The following is a 24,429-nucleotide window of genomic DNA, read 5'->3' on the forward strand; positions in this document are numbered from 1 at the left end:
AGTGGTTAGTCCTCACTGACTGCCTGTATATAGAGAAGACAAGAGTCTGACAGACAGATCCTGTGAAAGAGGCAGGAGGGAGGCAGACTTTTTCCACCAAACTCACTCCACCTGTGAATGACGACCTGACCAAAAAACATCACTGAAGCTTCTCTTGGATTACAAAACCCCGGTTTCTCTTTCGTTTCAAGGTAAAGAAACTTTATCTTCACTCTATCGACTGCACTTCTCTTTTGTGCCAGAGTCCAAGCAGGTGCAAACTGAACACCACAGACACACTGTTCTCTTTCTGAGTTAGAGGAAACTTTTATGCTATTTTATTTGACATGTTTGCTGATCATCCCTTTTCCTTCCCTCCTTTCTCTTTCTATGATTTACTACTTATACTCACTGAGCCAAACTGGAGCTCGTCAAGTCTTTACTGTTGCAGAATATTTACCTTCTGGGTGTGGGATTGTAGGACACAATATTCAAGTTGTTATTAATAGGCCGAAGAATGAATATGAGTTGGGAGGCTGCTGAGATTTTTTTCCCAAGAGGTTACTGAGTACAGTGAGTGTGTGGCTGCATCAACAGCAGTAATCCCTTTCATTCCCCTGTTGTGGGCCTTGGACACCTGTACAGTATCATAGATGTTGTCCGCTGCCTTTAACTGCTGGGTGTTTTAAAAATAGACCAGGACAGTTATTAGTCAAGAACTGTGTCACACTGAGGCAAATGGAGCTGAAAGGGCTTTTATACAGATACAGTCACTGAGCCAAGATTCCTGAATCATCTGGTGGGTGGTGCAGCGATATCTCAAAGTTCAGCTGTGTGGAGGAAAGTGGAAGAGTTCAGGTCACACGTACTTCAAGCAAAAGGTAAAATGTTAAATTTACCCAAATTATGATATGAAACAATTATGATGTTTATACTTGCCCAAGCAGAAAATATTTGGGTTGTTATTTGTCTTGAGTATTACTGGTCCCCTAAGCTCTGAAAAGTTAATACAGTTCATTCATGAGAAAGTATCTTATGAGATAGTTTGGGGTGTGTCCTGCAGTTGAATTCAATTTTGGACGTCTCAAAACCTGGGAAAATAAAAAACAAAGTGAATTGGATTGCTAGATACCAGCACAAGTAGGAGAGAAAATGTATTTGTAATTTTGGTGAACTGACCCTTTAATAGAAAAAAAGTTTTTATATGCGCGCGTGTGTGTGTGTGTGTGTGTGTGTGTGTGTGTGTGTGGGTTGGTAGTGCGGAGGGTACATCTGTCCAGTGGCTGCAGTGTGGGATCAGTAGCTTGGCCACAGCTGTCTAATTCACTAATGGGCCTTCCGGAAGCTTCAGTGACACTCCTTGTTTCATAAGACTAAAATGAGCTGACACATCAGTGTATGGTGAAATCTATAATAACCATTGCTCAGACTCAGATAATGGTCCTTACTTGGCAGATCCTGTTGATGTGTTTGAAATTTAGAGTTTTACTCTAAGATTTGGTTTGGACATGGACATGGACTGACTTTGGTTGAGAACTGTGCCAAACACAAATCAGATGCTTTCTTACATTGAATTACACCTACAGGAAGAATAGCAGTGATATTAGGTTCAGGTTGCTCTGCATGAGGAAGCTGCTGATGGGGTAGTGTCAGCAGGCACCGTCAGGGCCATCAGTTGTTTGACACTTTGACCTGAAGGCCTCAGCAGTTTGTTGAGCAGACTGGTGGGTGTTTTATTGCACTGCTGCACAGAGTCTGCCACAACAAAGAACTTGGATAAAAAAGGAGAGCTGCCCATCCCATGCTGCCATATGCCCGTGTGCGTGTGTGTGTGTGTGTGTGTGTGTGTGTGTGTGTTTCAACTAAAGGCGCAGTCATGCAGAAAACAGGGCAGCAAAGATCCTTTCCGGAGCCCGGCTTTATGTGCCGAGTGTCTATTGTGCTCTGAGATCTGATTGGATAATTAATGATGCTATTTATGTAAGCAGCAGCCAACCCCAAATCTTTGTCCGGCCCCACATACACTCACCCATTCAGTAACCTGAGACAGACACACTCGCACAGACGACCACATAGATGATTGTTTGACCTTCGTTGAGCCTTAGAGTGACAGTTGTGATGCTCTCTCTCTCTCTCACTCTCAATCTCACACACACACACACACACACACACACACACACACACACACACACACACCAAGCTAAGGCTGGTTATTGAAAGTGTTCAACACATACACAAGATCAAATTAGAGAACAAGATAAATTAACAAAAAAGAATATCACAGTGTACCTTATATGAAGGCAAGGACCAGGAGTCACAACATTTAAGGAGGAGGGTTAATTTAACAGCAAAACACTGATTCATATGTTGTTGGGTTTTTTTTTTCTTTCAATTTATACTAAATATATTCTCTCCAATTTGTTCTAATATGGTTGTTGTGTCACTGTAGCTTGAGCACAAGTATGGTAATATTGTGATCTGAGACATACTGTTGGTATATAGTTTCCCTGTGGCTGCCCTGCTGCAATGCTCCGACATAACATTTAGATGAACTCTATTGTCTCTGGGGTCCATTACTACTGAATGCAGACTGTGTCCGTTCACCCAGACAATTTCCTAAAGTCTGACAGATTAGCTTTGACAGCAGGACATTTACTTTTTTTCTGTGTTTGTGATAGCATCCTAATCTTGGATAATAAACACCCCTCCCCATTAATAACGCCACTGGCAGCTGTCTCTGAGTTAAAGTATTAGAAAATATAATTAGAATATATAATTACAGGGTGATTATGGTGCAGCCGGGTTACAGTAATACAACCAGTGCTGTGTGAAAATAAATATAGCTCAAGAAGGACTGAATCCATATACGAAGAAGAACTATTGGGACAGAGACCTGACGAGACCCCGACATTTAACACATACAAAGCGATCTGTGTTTCTATCATCGAGGACATTTTCATATTTAGCTGCTGTCTCTCTTGGCAGCTTGAAAGGAAAAGTTGGAAAAAGAAGGCAGATGATCTCCAAGGATCACATGGGTTTCTATTTGGACTATTTTCCTGCCTGGTTTGTTTAAATGTATGTTTCGTGAGTGTGTGTGTGTGTGTCTGTGTGTGTGTGCGTGTAAGTGTTTACCCAGCAGTGTGCATGTGAGTTACACAGCAAGAGGTGGATGGTGTGTTGGCAGCAGTCCTACACCAATTATCCTACTCGCAGTGTTAACCCCACTCACCTCTCCTCCTGTGAAGTGTGAAGCGTTTGCTCAGTGTCGGCTCTGGAAAAACTTTCACAAACACTTTTCCACTCCATCATATAACTGATGGAAGCATTATTCCCCCCAATTTTTTTTAACTGAAGCTACATCTCTGTTTCCTGTCCTCCGAAGGGATCATCATGAAGCTCATCCTGTTGACTGTTGCGGTGCTGCTCCTGGTGGCGGGAGAGGGTACTGCAGACAGAATCCTCTCCCGGAGGACCAAGAGGGAACTTGCCAGTCCTCTCCATGTCGGCGGCATCAGGGACCCATTTGGCTCGTACTGCCAGAGGAGGGGGGGCTGCTGCCCGGGCAGAGACGACCTGTGCACGGTGCCCTACCTGGACACCATCTGCTACTGTGACCTGTTCTGCAACCGCACCGTCTCAGACTGCTGCCCTGACTTCTGGGGTCACTGTTTAGGCGTGGAACCACCTTTCATTGGTAAGTATGGGTGGGTTAATATGATTGTTTTTGTCTTTCTTGTCTTTTGTCCGAGTTTTGCAGGAGTGTGTTTGTGTTTGTGTGTGTGTGTGTTTGGGCCTGTTGGAATTAGTTCAGCTTAATCAGAAAGCGGCAGAGACCCCTGCCGACAGGCCACAATGCAAAGCAGCATGGCACCTGAAAATGAATAACAATTACATACAAGCTTTCTCTTAAACTCACAAGAGGGAAATTTACTTCAAATTTGGAGGGGAAAAAATGAAACAGATACAGGACTTTTGTACTTTGCACACTTTTTACGACCATAATGCACATAAGAGACAACTTTTGGATATAAATATATTATCACTTCTATTGTGAGTTGATATTTTTCCCCAAATGTACTCTTAATTTTACCGTACTGCCAGTGCAGAGGTGTAAAATGTGCCAGTGACAGCGGAGGCCTACCTGAGAACAGAGCAGGGAACAGTAGGCTTCTTCTTGACTCAGACAGGGGGAGGGAGGGAAGAACGGTGGATGAAAGGATGAATGGAGGTCAGGAGAAAGAATGTGGGCAATGCCGAGGGAGGGAGAGACAGACAACAGAAGCAGGATGGGGGCGTTGGTAGTGGGGAGACTTGTTGGGGGGGGGGGGGGCAGGTGTTCCCTGGGCGACAAGGTAGGGAATCACAAGGTTGGACATGCACACTAATTCATGTTTAACAGCGGGAACACACCCACACCCAACAACCCACCCACCCACCCACACACACACACACACACACGCACACACAGCCTGGAAGAAAGCTTTGGCACTTCAGAAGGAAGCAGGTGATTTTTACAATGGGTCCTTTTTGCTGCCCTCCAGTCACAGATGGTTGTCCACTCAATATTCAATGCTTTTTTTCAGCTGGACTCAACCTCAGCCCCAGGAAGTTAAATACAGAAGAAATATATGCTCAATTAACAACTTGCTATTACATTGAGATCACACAGTTCAACTGTGTCCTGTACATAGAATAACCTTCCATAAATGTGTGACTTGTCCCATGCTGCGGCTCTGCACTGAGTGAGTTGTGATAGGCAAGGGAGGACAGCTGTGGGGGGGGGGAACTGGTCATAAATCACGCTATCAGCTCGAGGTCTCATTCCCGAGGTGAGGAAAACATACTCGCAGTGTAAATTTCCCGCCAGCTCATGCTGTAAATTCCATATGAAATTCACACTGACAGCACCCGCTGCACTAAATCAGCTTGGAGATAAACCTCAGTGTGAGCCTGTCACCAAGTCAGCATAGTTTTTATAATCTGTGAGCAAACAAGGTTCAAACTTCAAGTGCCGATGCCCAAATGTGTTCAAGAGGAATGCTAATGCTGTGTCACTCTGAGATCATTTCTGTGGTCTATTTCACTTAGATCATTGAGGCTCAAGAATGCCAATACATTCTTTTTTGGGGGGCTCAATTATGAACGCAATGCACATTTGTGGCGCTTCCCCTCAATTTCACAAGAGGTGGCGAAGTCGAACGTAAGCTGGTAAAAGCATGACGAGGGCCTGGGAAGCCAGGAAAGACGTTAAGGCTGCATTCCTACACTGGATTACTGGAGCTCAGAGCTCCTTAGACCTCACATACTGCGCGTGTGTGCACTCAGACCCACACATACTGCACACGCGCTCGAGGAGTCACTGTTAACACGTTTTATTGTGGATGCAAGTGAAGGAATATAAATGTTGTGTTTGTGTTATATGAAGTGCGAGTGCTGTATATGTCCGTCTCATTAGTCTCTCTGTGTTTGAGGCTTTTCGGGAGATTGTTGGTAGGATCTTTGTTGTTTACTGTAACCCACAGATTCCCCTCTTTCCCTCTTTCTCTTCTCAGGCAGCTGCCAAAGAAATGGACACAGGTTCTTTACGGGGCAAACATACAAAGAAAACTGCAATTTATGGTGCGTAAACCCTTCTTACTTTTCTCTTCCAACCTCATTATCTCTGGGCTTTCCCCTCAAACGTCCCCTTAAGAAGCTAAAGTTGAACAAAACATATTTTCCTCACCTCTTGGCTGTTTTATCCACATTTGCTCTCTATCTACTTGATCTCACACCTAAACTAATATACATTCTTATTGAGACAATTGTTCAATAAGGCAAAAGTGCATAATCACAGCAAATGAGAAATTATGTTTATTACACAATATTACACTGTATTATGTGTAGAACGTTGTTTTCTTAAAACCTCAGGGATCTGCACTAGAATTTGAAAGTCAAGTTGTGTTGGTTTGTACAATCTGTGTGTGTGTTTGTGTGTGTGTGTGTGCGTGTGTGTGTGTGCGCGCGCTCGCACAACACATTTTTAATAATAAACTCACTTATTATTTTAAACACTGGTGGGTTTATAGAGCAATATCCAGTTTTATATCCATGTTTTGTGATGAAATCTCACATTATACCACACACACACACACACACACACACACACACACACACACACACACACACACACACACAAACACACACAGACACACATGAACACTTGAATAGAACAGAGCCCAAGTTACTGTAATATACAAACACACTTAAAGGCAGGGAATGACAGACAATTCCTTTTGTTGACTTTTCAAACATCCATAAATCCTATATTCATAGATTGAGATTAATACAATGTTACATTTCATATTGTCATTTTTGCTGAAGGAGCTTATGCTGACACAGGGTGCAGGATGCAGAACAATCATACATGCAGCATTTCACAACTTCAAATCTATAGTGTCATCAGGTCCAGATTTTCATTTGCCCAGTTCTTTAGTTTATGACCGACACTAGTGATATTCACGCCAGCCTCAGATGCTCTTTGTGTTTCATTGAGATGGCCTTTAGACTCATTTTCAAATGTACTGCTCCATGCCTCGAACAGCCACTGCTGATAACATCAGTCCTTCTCTGTTATGACCGAATAACAAGCAGCTCAGCAGTCTGTCGCTGTTTTGTGTGTCTGTAGTTGTGAGTGCCAACCTCTCCAATATTATCTTTCATGTTCCCTACTGAGTAACAAAATTGAGCCTTGATTAAGTAACAAAGCTCAAGTATTCTCATCTTGCTTCCTTGAGCAGATCTCCTCGACAGGGCTGCATTTTTACAAACGATAAGTATTTGTTTTATAACCTTGACGAGAAGTTAAGTATTTGACATTTTCTCTCAGTGACACAAAGTGACTTTTATTTCCGTGGCCTTCTACATCCTGAGGGCAGCAGAGTCTGTGTAGTCCTGGTCCTTTTTTTTTCTAAATGGACGACTGTCAAGGAGACACAAAACAGTCCTTGATAGACTCGAGGGAGGAGATTAAGTGAGTGAAGGAATGGGAGAAGGAAGACTGAATTCCTCACCTCCTCCACTCTGGCTTCTCACGTCTTTGTCATTTGATGGTCCTCCGAGACCCCGTGCGTGTTTGTGTGAGAACATGCACACTTGCACATAAATGTTGATTTAACATGCATTCGTGGATCAGTTGTATATTTAGTTCCATGCAAAAATGAACTGACTGTGGCCATTAGACAGCCTGACCCCACTGATCTCCAAACCACTTTAAACCTTCCAGCCGTTCATCTCCAGTTTGACCCAACGGGTGTGATGGGTGTGATGGGTACGTAGGTGAGGATGCACGTTGATAAATGGCAGGGCTAACGTTTCTTTTTGAGGAAAGTCTTGTGGGGGGTTGAGCAAACACCAGTTGCATGGTCAAAAATAACCGCTTGTGTTGCTGGTTGGCTGAAAACAGCATTTATGTGCCGACTCCCCCTTTCCCCACCAAACAAAAGAGTGCTATGTGCAAGCGCTCTCACACTTGCTTGTTAAGGCAATACACGTGGGCACTCGAAAAACTTTGGCACAAAGGAACAAACACTCCCTTTTCCTGCATCCACTCTCCTCACTTATTAATTTCCCAGATGTGCGTCTTCCCAACGGAGGAGGTGGACGGCGTTTCCGCTCTGAGTCGACAGGCAGCTCTTCCTCCTCTCCCTCCAATCACTAATTAGCAGCGGCAGAGCCCCCGCACGCTTATCTTATCTGTACCTCCTACATATCTTCACTAATTTTGACAAAAAGGTTTCTAAATAGCCTGTAAAAAATCCCCTCATTGAATGTACGCGCTTTAACATCGATGTCACGGTCAATAAAAACGGTATCTCTCTCTATATTACTTGTCGGCACAGACACAAGGTCCAACCAGGCTGAGCTTGAGGTATTAAAGCAATGCCCGTATGTACAGTAGTGTGCGCGCGTGTGTGTGTGTGTGAAGGTGTACCGCAGTCTTTTGTTGTGTTAATGGGATCTCCAGCCGAGGCCTTTTTCCTCCCTGAGCTGTTGACATCCTGATTAACCTTTATCTCCCCCAAATGATCTAAAATGTGGCGCCTCCTGCTAGCACCAGCAGTCTCGCTACAGGAGCAACTATCCCAGCTCCGACTCGGCAGCAGCTCGGCTCAGTCTGCTCGCACTGCGCGTCAGATTGGACAACTGACAACGCCAGCTGGAACTTTTTCCTCGCTGTTTCTACAGTTTCTCAGGTGGTGTCGATAACATCGAGTCAGAATGTACACAAACATGGCTCGGATCCCACTGATCTGACACTGATTCAGTGATGACATGCCTCATGTCACCCAGGTGTGTATTGTCTCCTCGGTGGAGAAGACCTCTGTCTGTAACAGGGAGTGTGACGGGGAATGTATAATATGACCCTCTCACTGTTAGACCTTATATTTCATCCCAAGACACACTCTTGACCTTTTGGCTCCATAAGTCTGTCATTATGCCTGTCCCTATGTGTGTGTGTGTATACGTGCAGCGCTATTACTGTGTGAATTTATTGCTGTTTTTGACCCAACGGCACTGCGCTGCATGCCTGTGTTCCTGCTGCTGAAGAGACAGAGAGGCCAAAGGTCATTGTGTCTTTCCTCTAATCAAAGCCGTCATCCAGTCCTCTGTGGGACGGACACAGGTCTAAACTCTTCAAGCGTGTATGTACAATATTTGCACGAAAGTGAGTGCTTGAGCATTGTATTTGCAGTCATGTCTCTGAGCCCCAGCAGGGAGGAGAGCATTTTGAGAAGTGATATACACTCTGTAGGATTCTGTGTGAAGAAACAGGAATTTGTCTGTTTCATCTTGTTTGTGTGTACGTGTATGTGTGTGTGTGTGTGTGTGTGTGTGTGTGTGTGTACACACACAGTTCCCTACACTGTAAACATAATTTTCAATGTACAGTAGACTTTATGATGGCAGTCTATACACGTCCAAGTGGGGAAAAACCCCTTATTCTATCTCTCACTGTCTAAAAAACCAAGATAAAGCTTTCAAATTTCCCAAGACGAATCTTACTGTTGGCAATTGATTTAATACAATAGCAAGTCTGTTTAGCTAAGCAGCATGACAAAAAAAATGGAATCCTTTAAGAATGCAACCTGTTATTATTACAATACAGGTTTTTGTATAGTTTACACAAACACAATATAACCTGTCAATTAGTGAGCTTCATAGATGCAGGTAGGTGGGTGTCGTTACCTTTGGAAAGAGCCAGGCAAGCTTTCTCCAGGCTCAATGCTAAGCTACGCTAAATGACTGCTCGCAGTACCTTCATGTTTACTGTACAGGCATGAGAGTGGTATTGTTCTTTTAAAGAGAAAGTGTATTGCCCAAAATACTGACCGATCCTTTCAAGAAATCGTGGCACAGCATGACAATACAGAATGTCTCTGGAGTATATTTAGACATGAAACATGACCCTGCCAGTAGTTTAATGGTTTAAGAAGCCAATGTAACCTACTGTATTCATTATTTCTTCATTCCACAGGGAATGAAATATTCTGTAAAATGTCATAGTTTGAAACAATTAATCGGCAAGACAAGGACATTGTCGTTGATGAAACTACATCATTTATCTATAACAATGACTCTTCTGTGTGAGACAAGTTCCTGTCTCCTACAGGTTTTGTCAAGGACAATTCCAAAGTTTTTGTACTTTTTTCATTACTACTTATATACTTCACAGCATTTAACATACTTGTTCTTTCATAGGAAGGTCTTTAACTATGTAACTTTTAACCATTAAAAGTAAAATGTTCACTTAGAAAAGTTCCTGCATTATATTGTTGTATTGGTGTAATTGGCTTTTACCAATACAATTGATACTTTTTCCACCAAGTACACACATTGTCATGAAAATATCTTATGACTCAGGGTCCTCCCAAACACACACACACTCACACACACACACACACACACACACTTCTTAGTGAATTAGTTGAATGTACACAGTATGAACGCTTTGTTTTTTGAGCGTCCCCAGCGTAAACATCTGAACATCAAAATTAATATCCTGCTCTCTTATCTCCGCTGTCATCCTCTCGACATGTTCGTTCCCTCGGTCTAAAAATGGATCCGCGTTCTGCAGCCATAAAAGGCCGAATGTTCCCTTTAACCTTCCTTCTCTTCGCTGACGTCCTTCCCTCATTTCATTTCTTATTTTGGATTTCCACTGAACATCTGCATATTTGTCTGAGCTGGTCTTTCCATTATAGCTCCTGACCTCACTGGTTTTAGCTTAAACATGGAAATCCGAGCTATTTTCACGTGATTACACTGCGGAAGCATTCCAATGGTCTCATCTCATTGTCTCTACGCTGTAGTACATGTGGGACTACGGGCCGATGGGAGTGTGAGCAGAACGCCTGTCTGATGGAGCCTGAAGTGATCCATTCTGTCAACAGAGGAAACTATGGGTAAGTAAAGAAACACATAAACTCACATGCGGAAAAAGGTATGGCATGGTACAAACAAGTCATTCGTGTTTTCAACATATTTTTGGTTTTAGGTGGAAGGCAGCTAACTACAGTCAGTTCTACGGCATGTCTCTGGACGAGGGGATCCGGTACCGTCTGGGCACGCAGAGACCCTCCAGGACTATCATGAACATGAATGAGATCCAGGTACAGGACCGTCTTCCTCCTTGAAAGGAGATTGTTTTGGGGGTTTATAGGATCCAACGGTCCAAACAAAATATGTGTGTGGTCGAAATTCCCGAAGGCACAGCCACAAACATAAGCCTTGACCCTCATATTCTTTGCTCAAGTGCTCTCCAGCAAGTCGTGGAGTCCTTGCCCTCCCCAGTGCTGCTGTTTTGTGGCTGACCTCTGGCCTCTGACCTCTGGCCTCTGACCTTGCTTTTAAAAGGTAGCAAGAGAGTAGAAATATCATGTTACTTGTTGCTTATGGCATAACACCTACAAATCATAAACTGTGGAATTAAAACAAGGGATGATAATCACTAGGAACTTACGTATATTAGATATTATCCCAGCTAACATTGGCTGAGAGGCGGGGTACACCCTGGACAGGTCGCCAGCCTATCGCAGAGGGCCACATACAGAGACGGACAACCATTCACTACGGTCAATTTAGAGTCTCCAATTAATCTAACCCCATTCCCCTGGTTGAACCTTCTTGCTGTGAGGTGAAAGTGCTAACCACTACGCCACCGTGCAGCCGGTCAGGAAAAAAATACCATATCAAATCAGTTGTGCAGATATTAAATGATATAGGACTTATATTCTGTCTGTAAAGATTTTTTTTAGGTGAACCATGATTGTATTGTCCTTTTTACTACATGCGTAATTAAAATATGACCATGGAAACACTGATAACTTAAAACCCTTATTGAACTGTACTGTATGTGCTGAATATCAGTCAGAAACCAGGGTGAGAATTTGAGTCTGTGCTATAAGGCAGGGACTTGGAGGGGAATGTGTGTGTGTGTTGGTGGTTGGGGATTTTGTGGCGGAGAGTAGGAAGTTTTAGCGACAGGTGAAAATGCAGGAAAAAACAGTTGTGTTGTGGCTCTTCACTCTTCCTCTGAGCTTGGGATTCGTGAATTTGCGGCTTGAAGTTTTAGAATCTATTACAACAAGGGAGCGCTGATCAAAATGTTTTCCACCTAATTATGGTGGCTCGCTGGTATGTGATGGCGTTTCCGTCTGGAACCTCGTCTCTGTTTACATTCTACCCAGACAGATTACATAAGACGGAACCAAAACATCAGACAGAGAAGATGGAGTGGATGGTGGCTGACTGGAGAATTTTGAAAAAGCAGCCCCTTCATCCATCCGTCCATCCTCACTTCCCCCTTTACCTCTCGCAGCATTCCGCGACTTCTTCCACCTGAAAAACCGCACATCTTCTCCTCCTTCTTCCGCCGTCAGCGTGCCCCTGCCTGTGCCAGATCAGAGCCTTGTAGTCCATTCATGAATCTCTCTGCTTTCCTGCGCGTCTGCAGACTCCTGTGTAAGGGAGGAAAACTGTAAACCTAATTAATTACCCGCCCTCACACAAACACACATCCCACCATATTCCTGCAGCCGTTCGTCCTCCTTTACCACGCCTTTGGGTGAATTGCCTCTGGTGTCTGAATTTTTTGGACTTTGACCATCCACAACTACAACTCTCGGACCAGTCGAACATTCCTGAGTTACGTGTCAGGTGGCCTTCTGTTCTCCGAATACCTCACTATTTAATCAGAGGAATGCATCTCAGGCAGCCAGGCTCTTTGTGAGTGAGTGGAGACGTAAGTTGTAAAGCAGCGTGTGTTCTGCTTGCGCACATAACGGGGAGATTGGGAGGGCGTCCAACTTCCAGTGGAGACTAATAGACTGGGCATGTTTGGCATCTGAGAAGCACCTGGGAGTGAATATGCTCTATCATGCGCTCATCCTAATTAGGATTTATTATCACGGTGATATTAGTATTCTGAATAGAGGCGAATGGCGCGCTGAATAATGAGCTCAGTCCAAATAATGCATTCAATTATACATTGATCTAACCAAATGGCCTCATGCTTTCATGGGGAGGCCTGGGATCGAAGGTCGACGGCTATTCTACAGGGTCAGAGATTGACACTGGGCCAAATAGTCCTAATCTCCAGTGAATAAGTCCCTTCTCCCGCAGGGTTGATTAGCAGATTTATGTAACCTGCCTATGATCCGAAATTGTTATACAAAGCCGTGCACAAATATTTTAATTCCGGCCATTAGTTTGTGTTCTTTTGTGGACAAACAATTTTCTCTCCGTTACACCACATTCAAACAAGTCCGAGCACTGCATCTTTATGTTTGGCATGTGTTACTGGAGTTTTACTTTAAATTCAAGGTTAAAATGTTGTCAGTTATGATACTAATAATAATATTAATGTTTTCTTAACAAGGGCATTTTTGTGAGAGTGAAGTAGTGATGGAGGTCGAAGTGAATTGCCCCTAACATGATTTTTACAGGATAAACGACATAAACTGTCTCTGACTCTTCCTCGCTGTGTCCGTCCGTCAGATGAACATGGATCCCGAGAGTGACCGTCTGCCACTGAACTTCAATTCGGCAGAGAAGTGGCCGGGGAAGATCCATGAACCACTGGATCAGGGCAACTGTGCTGCGTCGTGGGCTTTCTCAACTGCAGGTTGGTCCTGAAGAGAATTCAGTATGTGGGGAAAATATGCTGAACATATGGAATACCATTATTACCAGCAATAACAGATAACAGGAGAGTAAAAAGGTGTCCGATGAAACACCTTTCAACAGTTATGTGTCCTCAAACACTGCACTCTCGGGCAGAAGATTCCTTTTTGTCTACATAAACATGATGATGGTGTCAAAAAATGTCAGTGAGAAAAGGAAGAGCTGGGAATGTTTGATTTTTCACGTTCGTGTAAATGTTTCTTTTCTAGCTTCACCTGTAACAAATTCATGGGGCGCGAATGTGCTTCCTGCTAAATAACTGAAATTGGATATTATAACACAATTTTGCTTCTTGAAGAAATTTAGTTGCAAAATAGTAAATGCGAGGTATTCACGTAACCTATGATGAATTACTTTTGTGAAAGTCTTTTGGCCTGCAAACGTTGTAACCCTGCCCAACCCTCTCTCTAGCTGTGGCCTCGGACCGAATCTCCATCCAGTCAATGGGTCACATGACTCCTCAGCTCTCGCCCCAAAATCTTATTTCCTGTGACACACGAAACCAGGGAGGCTGTGGTGGGGGGCGCATCGATGGAGCCTGGTGGTACCTCAGGCGTAGAGGGTGAGCCCCGTCACTTTTGAACAAACATCAAGCTAAAGGGGCATTACTGAATTCAAATAAGTTGTGGTGATTACTCTTTTTTTCTCTCCTGTCCCGTCATAGAGTGGTGACAGAAGACTGTTACCCATACCAGCCCCCACAGGACTCCCCAGTGGAGGTGGGCCGCTGTATGATGCAAAGCCGCTCCATCGGCCGGGGGAAGAGGCAGGCCACGCAGCGCTGCCCCAACACACACAACTACCACAACGACATCTACCAGTCCACGCCGCCCTACAGGCTCTCGTCCAGTGTAAGCACCACACAAACACAAAGCAACCCACGCAGAGACGAATATGTTGTAAAAAAAATATACATTCTCAAACATCCACTCACAAGTATTCTCTAATGAGACTCATACACACATCTTACATTAGTTCAATATCCGGCCTCCCCTTAAATCTACAGGAAACTACAGTTTTTGAACTTCCTCGTGCTACTGTAGACATAATCTCTCTCACATGTTTTATTTTGTTTTGCTCACTTTCTTCATGCATACTTGACCCCCTTGTGAATGACCATGGGAATGTACAGGATTAAATGCTCGGCAGCACTCTCCGCTGAAGCCCCGCAGTTGTATTTCTGTGTGTTTGTCAGCTTTCACGGTGCAGACAGTTGAAGTATATTGGATAAACATGGCAGTGGGTTGAATTCTGCCAATTTACAGACTGCACTTTGGATATCATCATGCATAATCATTATCTGATTTCATTTCAAGACTAATATATCTCCAGTGTTTCTGGAATTAGATTTCTGTGTTGACCTTCTGATATCAAATAACCCGACTGACTGAAAAAAGGAAAATTGCATACTATCTTAAAGCAATTACTTCAATTGGTAACTTTCAAGTAAATTAAGTTTGTTCAACTTAAAGTTTTGACTGAACTTGTAAACTTTAAGTGATTATTTTAAAGTTGGAAAGCAATTCTCTTTTTTTCAGTGCTCTTTCTACATGTCTGTATACACTATATTTGCATAGTAACATTAAAAAGAAAAAAGTTAAATTAAAAAGCTGGATAGTGTAAAAAAAAAACGTTTGTCTAGTCCACACCATGAAGAAAGCACCGCTGCCTTTTCATACTAGTTCAAAGTGTTGAGCATCATTCACTCAAACTGTTTCCAGAATCCTCTCCGATTCAAAGACTACCACTGAGCTTCAGCCAACATGTGGTTTCATCAGCCAGCATCCATCAGTGCTAAATGACAGCTAATGCCTCTAAAAATCATTACACCCTGTTGTTTCTGTCTCCCGGTGGCCTGTGAAGTCAATAAGTCAGGCATTAAGGCCAGAGGGCCCTGCTGGACTCAATCTTGTTATCTAACTTTTAACATCCAGGGGGGGGGGGGGGGGTCATCCTCTCCATTTCACTGACATGTAATGATCTTTCTTTCCGTCTCTCTCTCTGCTCTGCCTGTAAATCGCTTTCTTCTCTCTCAGGAAAAAGAGATTATGAAGGAGATTATGGATAATGGCCCTGTGCAAGGTAAGGTGATAGCTTCTTGAGTGTGTTCCTCTTAAAAATATATTGTATTTTGATGTCAGCATTTGCTCCCGGTGACTGTTACTGCGTCCCTGAGGGAAACACAAATCCAAATATGTGTATCTTTCAACCTTGTGTTGGGTATATGAGCAAGGATGATGTCATGTTTCACCTTATCACCCTGTTGGTTTTGCTCCGGGTTTCAACTATGACCCCAGTTACTCTGTCAAAAGTCATGGGCCTTCGTGTCAGTGTGGTTGAACTGACCTTCCTTTACTCGCCGGCCCGTCTGTCTGGTGCCCATTTTCAAGTACACTTGAATAGAGGAGTCACGTGTGTGTGTGTGCGTGAGTGTGTGTGTGTGTGTGTGCGTGAGTGCGTGAGTACGTGCGTGCGTGCGTGCGTCTGTCTGTCTGTGTGTGTGTGTGTGTGTGTGTGTGTGTGTTTGTGTGTGTGTCCCCTCTGTGATTCTCTATGAGCCTGTGCCAGCCTCTTGTTTTATTGTTTAACAGTCCAGGAAGACTTGCTGGCTGGCTTAATGTCAAGTTTCCTTTTTGCGTTTGAGTTTGTCTCTAACACAAAGGCATACACACGTGTGTTTGTGTGTGTGTGTGTGTGTGTGGGAATTTACTTATGCATTGTGGGTTTCTGAGGAGAGTGGAGGTCTACATATTGTTCTCAGGGAGGGAACACTGGAAGTGGAACAGGTAGATCTCCAAAAGAGGGAATTTCTGAGAAAGTTATCTCCTTATTAAGCTGCAAAAGGAAAGTCACATGGAGTTCAACTGAGTACCTCACACACACATCATTACACACACACAGACAAATTAGGTAATTACTATTCGATTAATTGAGTAAGATTTCCATCTCCCTTCAGCAGCCCTTATAATGGATAGTCATATTGTTTCTGTGTGTATGTCTTCATGTGCATGCCTGCGTGTGTGTGTATGTGTGCGTGTTTGTGTGTGTGTATGTGTGCGTGCACATGTTATATCTGCCTGCTAATTCTCCCTGCCTGTTTGTTCTTGCAGCTATTATGGAGGTCCATGAGGACTTCTTTGTCTATGAAAGTGGGATCTACAAACACACTGACGTCAGCTTCACCAAACCTCCACATTACCGCAAACATGGGACACACTCAGTCAGGATCACTGGGTAAGTTACCCATATACAGTATCCGTGAAAGACATTTAACCACAGGCCTTTCTTTTCCCTGTGTTGTTAATGTTAGAATAATCTGAAATGAACACAGAAAGTTGAATTCGGTTTCTTAGACAAACAGTAACATATAATACATATTTTTCTGACAGTTAACCAATGGCATATCTAACATAAACGCAATGGGTTTTGAGATTGTGCTGGTCGTTCATGATTTTGTGTTTGATGATGAAAGACCACGTGCTACGCTACACAGACTTTACGAAAAAACATTTGCCTCCTCTCCGAGTGTCTGGTCTCACTGTTGCGACACGCTCGGCCGATTTCTGTTTCAGCAGAAAACTGTTTATCAAGCATGAATCAGGTTGTAATTGTGCAGCTGCTGCTATTGGGGTTAATTCAAAAAGCTTTCCTTGCACGTGTGTTTGCACAAGATTGCCGTGACTGTATGTGTGGATAAGCTTCCCTGCAGATCTATTGCTCTCAGAGACACACCTTGGCTCCACTCCTCCGTCTGCCCCCGTCTCCTTTATCTAGTAACTACAGTGACCACAAATATGCAGGCGGGCAGACGGCTGACACACCTGGATTACCTGGCCCCGCCCTCCGCGTCTCGTTATACCCCCTTTCTCCATCACTTTCCTGCCACATCGCATAGTCTGTGGAGTCTTCATCAACACTGCTCCGCTGGCCACTTCACTTCTGACTAGGGATGGGACGATAACTGTTTTTCTTGTCCGGTCCGATACCAATCCTGCAACCTTGAGTATCTGCCAATAGCGATCTTTTCCCCACTCATAAAATAAAATATTAATAAGGCATTGTTCTGGAGGCACTTTGCTCAACCTAGCCATCTAAAACCTCATACTCAACTGTGAAACAAATAATCAACTCCCCTAAGAAGACAATACTGCTGTTTTGTTTCTCACAGAACTTTTGGCAAACTTTTTATGGTCAGCACCCTTGAAACAAGCAAAAACATATTGAACTGTAAACTGTTAATTAGATTAATGATAAATGAACATAGAAATATGATGCCGGAATGTCGTTCAAGGCTTAGTAGATATGTAAATAGGCATTTATTTGGTATTTGGTAATGTATCGGATCGGATTTTACTTCTTATTTCGGATCCAGTCCGATCCAGTCATTTTGGCCAATATTGCCCCGATACCGATATGGAATATCGGATCGGGACATCCCTACTTCTGACCGTCCTACTTCCTCTTTCATTCTCTTCTCCACATTCATACCAAAACACTCTTGTTTTCATCAACCAGACAGGTAGCTGCCGTTTTTATGTGTTGTTTTGAGGGCAGTGTGAGGCCAGAGGTTCTGACCTGTAAAAAGTCATAGATATTTTTTACTTGCAAATACATGACAGGGTTCGTCTCTGTTAGTCAACCAGCTGGTTTTGAAGTGTGTGTGTCGTGACAATGATAGGTTGCTGCTCACAAGTCTCAGTTTCCAAATGAGAGAAATAAGCAGCTACCCCCAAATGGATCTATTATGGGGCCTTAGGAATGTGTTTGTGAGCATTTGACTGAACCTCAGTACCTCAGAGTCTGAGCTCGTCTCTGACCTTAAAAAAATGAATTTACAAAAACTCCAGACAGAGAGTTCAGTATGATAAAAGAAAAAGCGGTGTCTATGGTGTTATCTGATTGGACATAGATGAAGACAAAATACAGCCTGTTTACAAGGGATCTTCAATTTTGTCTGTCCCTTGTTGAGTGCGTGTCCTTGTGTATATTTTGATAACATTTCATACATCATGTATAGACATGGGTATGATAAACACTTACCCCTTGGTCCTCCAACCTGTAGTTAGCTTGTTTAAATCACACACCCCAGGAGCACAAGCTGTTCTGAAATGGCGTGTTGGAAAACATCATTCATGTTTTCTCAACATGCCCGTGACAGGATCACACTCTGTGTGACTGTAATTACATCTCTCCCCGACTTTTTCAATAAACTGTGGATGTATGCAGGGTGTGAGATAATGCTGAGGGCGAGGATGCCCAGCTTTTCCTGAAGGCCTCCCTCTTCTGTGACTCCCTGCGCGAGTGGATGTGGACGTGTCCGTGGCACGGGTTTTTAGGGACGGATGGAGCACAGAGGCGAGCCGCCGAACACACTGTTTTGAGCTCCAACCTGGCAGCCACAAGCATCAGTGTGTTTACATAGGCCAAATCCCATAGCGGTGCGTTCCTTTAAGCCCAGGGCCTGGGAAAGTTTGTGGAAAGAGTATTGAGGTCCACTGTGGTGGAAAGGTCTTTGTCTGGGCTGCTGATCCTCGTTGCACCGGACAGAGAGAGGGGGATCAGTCCCCCGGAGGAGAGGTCAGGGGTGGGCTGAGGGGCGTTGGGTGAGGGCAGGGCACACAGGCACAGTGGTATGCTCATCATTGTCCCCGACTGAGCAAGTGAGCTGATTGGAGGCAAGATTAGAAAAGTGGTCCGATTCTGTCTGGCTCTGTCCATACCAATAAATATGCAGGCACGCATAAGGGATCATAACACACACATATACAGGTGAGCACTAGTCCCGACTCCAAGACAACAAATCGTATGCTCCAGATTGTAGTTGGCATCTTATATTTACGCAGCAGTTTTTTACTATGTCTGCTCCTGGTCAATATGATGTCTGACCCTAGTCAAGGAAACATTGGGCTAATAAAGTCACTAGCTGAAAGAAGGTTGGCACTATCCGCCAGTGTTGTGGTGGCGCAGGCTACTGAGTTGGCAGAGTCTGAGACCCGCCACCCTATTTCCCAGCATTCCTTTCCCTTATAAAAGATAACAAGTGCCTGGGCACTGGGACTCACTTGGGAAACCAAAGGCCTAGAGTGCAAAAACAGGATGGGAATGGGCTTTGGGAGAATGTTTTGATCATGACGAGCAGAAACTGTAGGCGTCTAAAAGTTGGCAGCTGCAGAGCAAAGACGAAGTGCAAGGCATGATGGGAATTTAAAAAGGCCTTTGCCAAGGTTTTCTGAGAACAAAGCTGCTGGCAAGGGAGAAGGGTAAAGATAAGCCTATAAGTTCAGATTCACACATGTATTTTTGTGTGTTTTTTATCATGTTTATCATGTTTGCTGTCTGTACACTGATGGAGCCGAGGTGGTGTTCACTTCCTGGTAACCGGCCCTCTCCTTCCTGTTTAATGCGTAGAGTATGGAAATAGCAGAGGAAAAGGGGAATTCCGTTTTCTTTGGATTGGAAAGATGTAGGAGTGCAACTAGGCGGTGTCCAGCCATAAATACTCTTTTTTTCAGGATGTTTTTAACAAGATGAAACATTTTTTTCTTTCCCCACTTGAACACTACTTCTTCCTGCTTTTATTTATCAAAATTGCCAAGTGTGTTCGAGCGATCACATTCCTGAGAAGTTTTTAGAAATCAGTATGAACGTTTATTGGAAATCATCCATAATTTAAAAATAGCTGTGCAACTCTGACACAGCTGATTTGATGTCTATATTTGAGCATATCTCATCTTCCTGTTGTGTGTCTCTTTAGTCTCATGCATGTTGAGTAAATGTCCTCTCTGCTTTGTGCACCAGGTGGGGAGAGGAGAGAAACTTTGATGGGACATCAAGAAAATATTGGGTAAGCCGACCGTTAAAAACACATAAACCCCTTCCGTTCCCAAAATGTGAATGAATTTGCAACACTGTTAAATGATCCTTAATGTCTTGCACTCAGCATATTAGAAAATGTGAAAGATTTCAAGCCCGAATGAGCTCTTAGTTGGTTTGGAACTCGCTATTTTTTAAATAATAATTAAATTTACAGATTTTTGCTTAAATTGGATATAGCTATAACCAGCCGCACGGATCCTCAAATCAAAACCGTACTCAGTTTCCTTGACCGTCTTCTTCCAGATTGCTGCCAACTCCTGGGGAAAGAACTGGGGGGAGAACGGCTACTTCCGCATCGCTCGTGGGGACAATGAGTGTGAGATTGAAGCATTTGTGATTGGAGTGTGGGGCAGGATCACGATGGAGGACATGCACAACCATCATCACCACCGTCATCGCCGACACATTTAAAGAGCCATATCCCATCTGTAGTCAGGCGTGACCCCAGAGGAGAACCACATCACGAGTCAGAGAACTTCATCACCTCCCCTTGTCCACCAAGCTGGCTGGGACGGCCCACAAGACCAACCCCAGAGCCCCTGAGCCTTCTCTTTTTCCATCTTACTTTACTCTGGGGATTAACACAGCCCCTCTCCTCCTCCGTCTTTACCCTCTTAAGAGAGCGACTTCTCCCATCTCTCCAGTAACTCAAGGTTTATGGCACCAAAAACAAAGAAAAACTAAGCGAAAGTGCCTTCATGTTGCCTCGCAATAAAGCACCTCAGGTACCGACTGTTCCAAAGACCACACTTCCCAGAATCCTCAGTAATATCTTTCGGCTGATGACACAAGGAGACGCTCATACTCACTCACTTAAGGCGTCAGCCTGAACCTTTTAGTCTTCTCTAGCTACAGATCTATAATCCCCAGGGACCCAGTTACAGAGGGACAGAGGGACAGCGTGGAAAAGAGGAAATGTGAGAGCCAGATTGTTTAGCACCGGACCCATTCAGAGAGACACACCCAGCTTAACCTCGTAACGTGATAATATATCATAGACGATCCTACTGACATCCACCTGTCAGCCACACATAGGCACGGTTTGGCTCATCCTCTCGGGATGGGGAGGACACACTTGTATCGAGTTAGAAGTCGCTGGCATTGGAGTTTCTCACACATTCCAGTGAAAACGTAGAATCCAACGCTGGAAACATTCGTGAGTATAAGATTACAAAAAAACTCTACTCACCATTACCGACAACTACAAATAATCAAATACCCTTCGTTTTTTTGTTTTATACGCACCTTGATATAATGAACAGGCTTTATCCTGGCCCGTGTGACACCTTTATACACGTTATACACATTTTTGGCTGCGGGTGAATTAAACGAGAGAGATGTAAATGAAAGCCATGCTGCCATTCCCGGCCCCATGCACCATCTCATTTAAGAAATGGAAACACCGAAGCATTGAAAAGGATAAAGAAACAGAATTGTACTGACCACTGCAAAAGAAGCAGTTTTTTCTTAGCGGTAGTCTTAAATTGCTTTGTTCTGCGTTTCTACACTGTTACGATTTGAGCTAAAGATGTTATTTTTCTGTCGCAGTCATATTCTAAAGTTTTATTTTACTACTTGTTTTAAAATGTACTGTATGTAGAAACTTTTAATTCACACCCATCACATCACATGCTTAGCTGTAACTGTTTGATCACAGCGGGGAGGAGGAGGAGGGGCGGAGGATACTGCTGCTAAATCCCGTCTGTCCTATACATATTTGTCTTTAGTTTGATGCAATTCACACCTAATAAACATGTGAAGCCACTTCTCACTAATGCTGAAAAAAAAAAACGGTTCAAACCGCACAGGTTGCAGACAAATTGTTTTTCATGTTCATGTTTTCATTTTCTTCTTTTTTCCCACATCGTGTTCTGCTGGAAGAGTAACATGTTCCAACTCAAGAGCCCCGTGCCTGTTTTTCATGTAGTGTGTAAGTGTCATAGCACTTTGCGATGTCTAGTTTATTTCAAACGATTGTAGACTGACTGAGGGAATTTTCCCATCTATTTTCAAAGGAGCCACTCTTGAAAAGTAAAAACATGGTGTATCATTACCGCTTGCTTTAAATGACATCCTGCTGTGCTTCAGCAGTAACTTCAAAATGCTTTTTTCTATTTCTCCGTCGACAGGTCTTGTGATCTTTAAGGTCTTTGTGTTGTCTCCTTCAGGCATGGATAGGTAGATAGACATACAAGCAAAGAGAAATGTCCGGATTGGACACACGGTGTGCATTGTGGTGGAGGGGCTATAGAAGGAGGAAAGCAGCTGTCGCATATTTCTCATGCGATGTTCGAAATGTTTGCTTCCAGTTTGAAATAAGCAAAGACGGGGAAGGAACAAGATGGGCCCACCAGCGGGTTTATGATAGATGACAATGCACAGAGAGCAACTGATGCTGTATCTCTGGGCCTGACGAGGAGATTCTTTTCAAATATATGTTTTCACGTGCTTGTCCCTTCACAAGAGCGTCATTTATGCTTAAGATATGTCATGACTTCCCTGCGAGAGCAGCGTCAAGACTGAGTTGTGTATTTGTAGGACAAACCCGCTCGTTGGCAAGGATGATAACTAAATGCACCTTAGGACCGAGATGATCCTCCCCCAGTTGTAAGTCTGTTGGCCAAGATCATTTTAGCTTTTGAGAAGCGTTTGACAAAAGATAGCACAGTTACAGACACTGTGAGTGACTGGTGTGTATCAGGACAGAAGAAGTTAACGGAGTCTGACCAAAGCCGGAATCATTTTGTTTCTATTGTGAAGAGACATCTTGTTGTCAGCGTTTGTTTATTTTGCTTACATTGTGTTGGATTAACGAGCACGCAGCTTCACAGTTGGCTTTGAATGCTATACATGGCAATGAATGTAGAGAAGATATGTTAAAAAATGATCATGGACAACTTATGTGCCACTTTATTTATGAATATTATAAAAAAAAGGTTTAGATGGGACTAATATCACCTGTATCACTTAATATTGTCTGTCAAAACCCATATATTTTCATATCTATTCCATAGAAATTGATGTTACACTCAGCCAAACTGTTTTTTTTCCAGCTACACAACCTCTCCTCTAAAGAAAACCCCGGAGTTGCGGCAGACACTCACTCATAAGTTGTGTATTTTATGTAAAACAAACCACTTAGTCACTTGATTTGTAGACTTTATTTATGACAAAATGTGTAAATTATATACTTTTATTCTCCTTTGTTTTTTCCGTGCAATGTTTTGCCATCTCCCAGTCTCCTGTATTGTGTGCACCGAATGCAATACCACGTTAGTGTTCACTTGTGCAGCACAATAAACTCTTTTTTCCGAAAATATCTTGAATTGTATCATGCACTGAAAGAGGGTGAGATTATGAGGGGGGAAAATTCTTGTCAGATTAGATGGAAGAGGAGGCGTGTGATTTTTGGGAACGTTTGGGATCAGTGAGCCACAATGGGATGGGTGTTCAGGGGGAAGCTCCATAGGACGTGGTGGGGTGGGATGAGGACAGTGTTTCTAAGGGCCTGCTGTGTCAGCGTAATCCTCCATTACTAAACCCAATAACTCTGGCCACCGGTTAGAGGAGGAACAAAGAGTATGCAAAATAGTATAGTATCAATTAAACATGTAAATATATATGCGTATGTATATTAAGCAATATTTCTGAAATACAGATCCATTCAAATTAAGAGATAAATAATTATGTTCCTGAAAAAACACATTGGGCCTACTTTAGGCAATTACATTACATTAACGTAATGTAATGTCTACATTAGGCAAAAATATGATTTCCACCACTTCCCTGGCCATGATTCGGGTTTGATTTGTATGTGTGTTTGTGCGATTTGCATGTCTCTGCCTCTGTGTCCCACATAAACACCTGGTGGAACATCTGCTTCAGAGGGCGACAGTGTTATAACCTGGAGAAAGAGAGAGAGACAGAGAGATAGAGAGAGATCGAGAGAGAGCACCCTCCTGTTCCTGAAGGGAGAGAAATTGCAGGTCTGTAAAAGTAGCCACATTGAGCAAATTGCCACGTACATCACCAGGTCGTGTCAGTGAAAACTACCAGGTGTTGTCACTGACAGCAGGTCCGACAGACACACTTCGTCTCGCTGGGGCGGCGGGGGGGGGGGGGGGGGGGGGGGGCAGACTCTTTGTGTCTGCCTCGAAGGGCTGACCTTAAACTGGCATTCCTGCGTCGAAATCACTCGTCTATTAAACTTTTTAATGAGCTCTGAGTAAATGCATTGCTCAATTTAAGTTACACTTCAACTTTAAGTGCACATTTGAAACCGGCTGGTTCCTGTTTGGCCACACGTGAATGAGGCCAAATTTGGTCTTTGTCGCATCTGTTCAAGGT

The 24,429-nt window shown here is 43.5% G+C and overlaps 1 protein-coding gene across 1 annotated transcript; it reads left to right on the forward strand.

The window, feature by feature from the left end:
* The first annotated feature begins 5 nt into the window (after positions 1-5).
* Positions 6-23,401, forward strand: tinagl1 (tubulointerstitial nephritis antigen-like 1). Its single transcript, XM_035620675.2, has 12 exons — positions 6-191; positions 3,365-3,676; positions 5,535-5,601; positions 10,335-10,427; positions 10,520-10,634; positions 13,021-13,147; positions 13,618-13,768; positions 13,871-14,057; positions 15,243-15,288; positions 16,317-16,440; positions 20,005-20,050; positions 20,326-23,401. The coding sequence occupies exons 2-12, from the start codon at positions 3,373-3,375 to the stop codon at positions 20,491-20,493; spliced, it is 1,428 nt and encodes a 475-aa protein (XP_035476568.2). The 5' UTR covers positions 6-191; positions 3,365-3,372; the 3' UTR covers positions 20,494-23,401.
* The last annotated feature ends 1,028 nt before the right edge of the window (positions 23,402-24,429 follow it).

This window comes from Scophthalmus maximus, chromosome 22 (assembly GCF_022379125.1).
Source record: "Scophthalmus maximus strain ysfricsl-2021 chromosome 22, ASM2237912v1, whole genome shotgun sequence".
Lineage (NCBI taxonomy): Eukaryota > Metazoa > Chordata > Actinopteri > Pleuronectiformes > Scophthalmidae > Scophthalmus > Scophthalmus maximus.

Coding starts and splice junctions, on each gene's coding strand:
- tinagl1 (XM_035620675.2), top strand. CDS start 3,373: ATGAAGCTCATCCTGTTGACTGTTGCGGTGCTGCTCCTGGTGGCGGGA. Junction 13,769..13,870: donor TGGTACCTCAGGCGTAGAGG/GTGAGCCCCGTC, acceptor GTCCCGTCATAG/AGTGGTGACAGAAGACTGTT. Junction 20,051..20,325: donor GGACATCAAGAAAATATTGG/GTAAGCCGACCG, acceptor GTCTTCTTCCAG/ATTGCTGCCAACTCCTGGGG.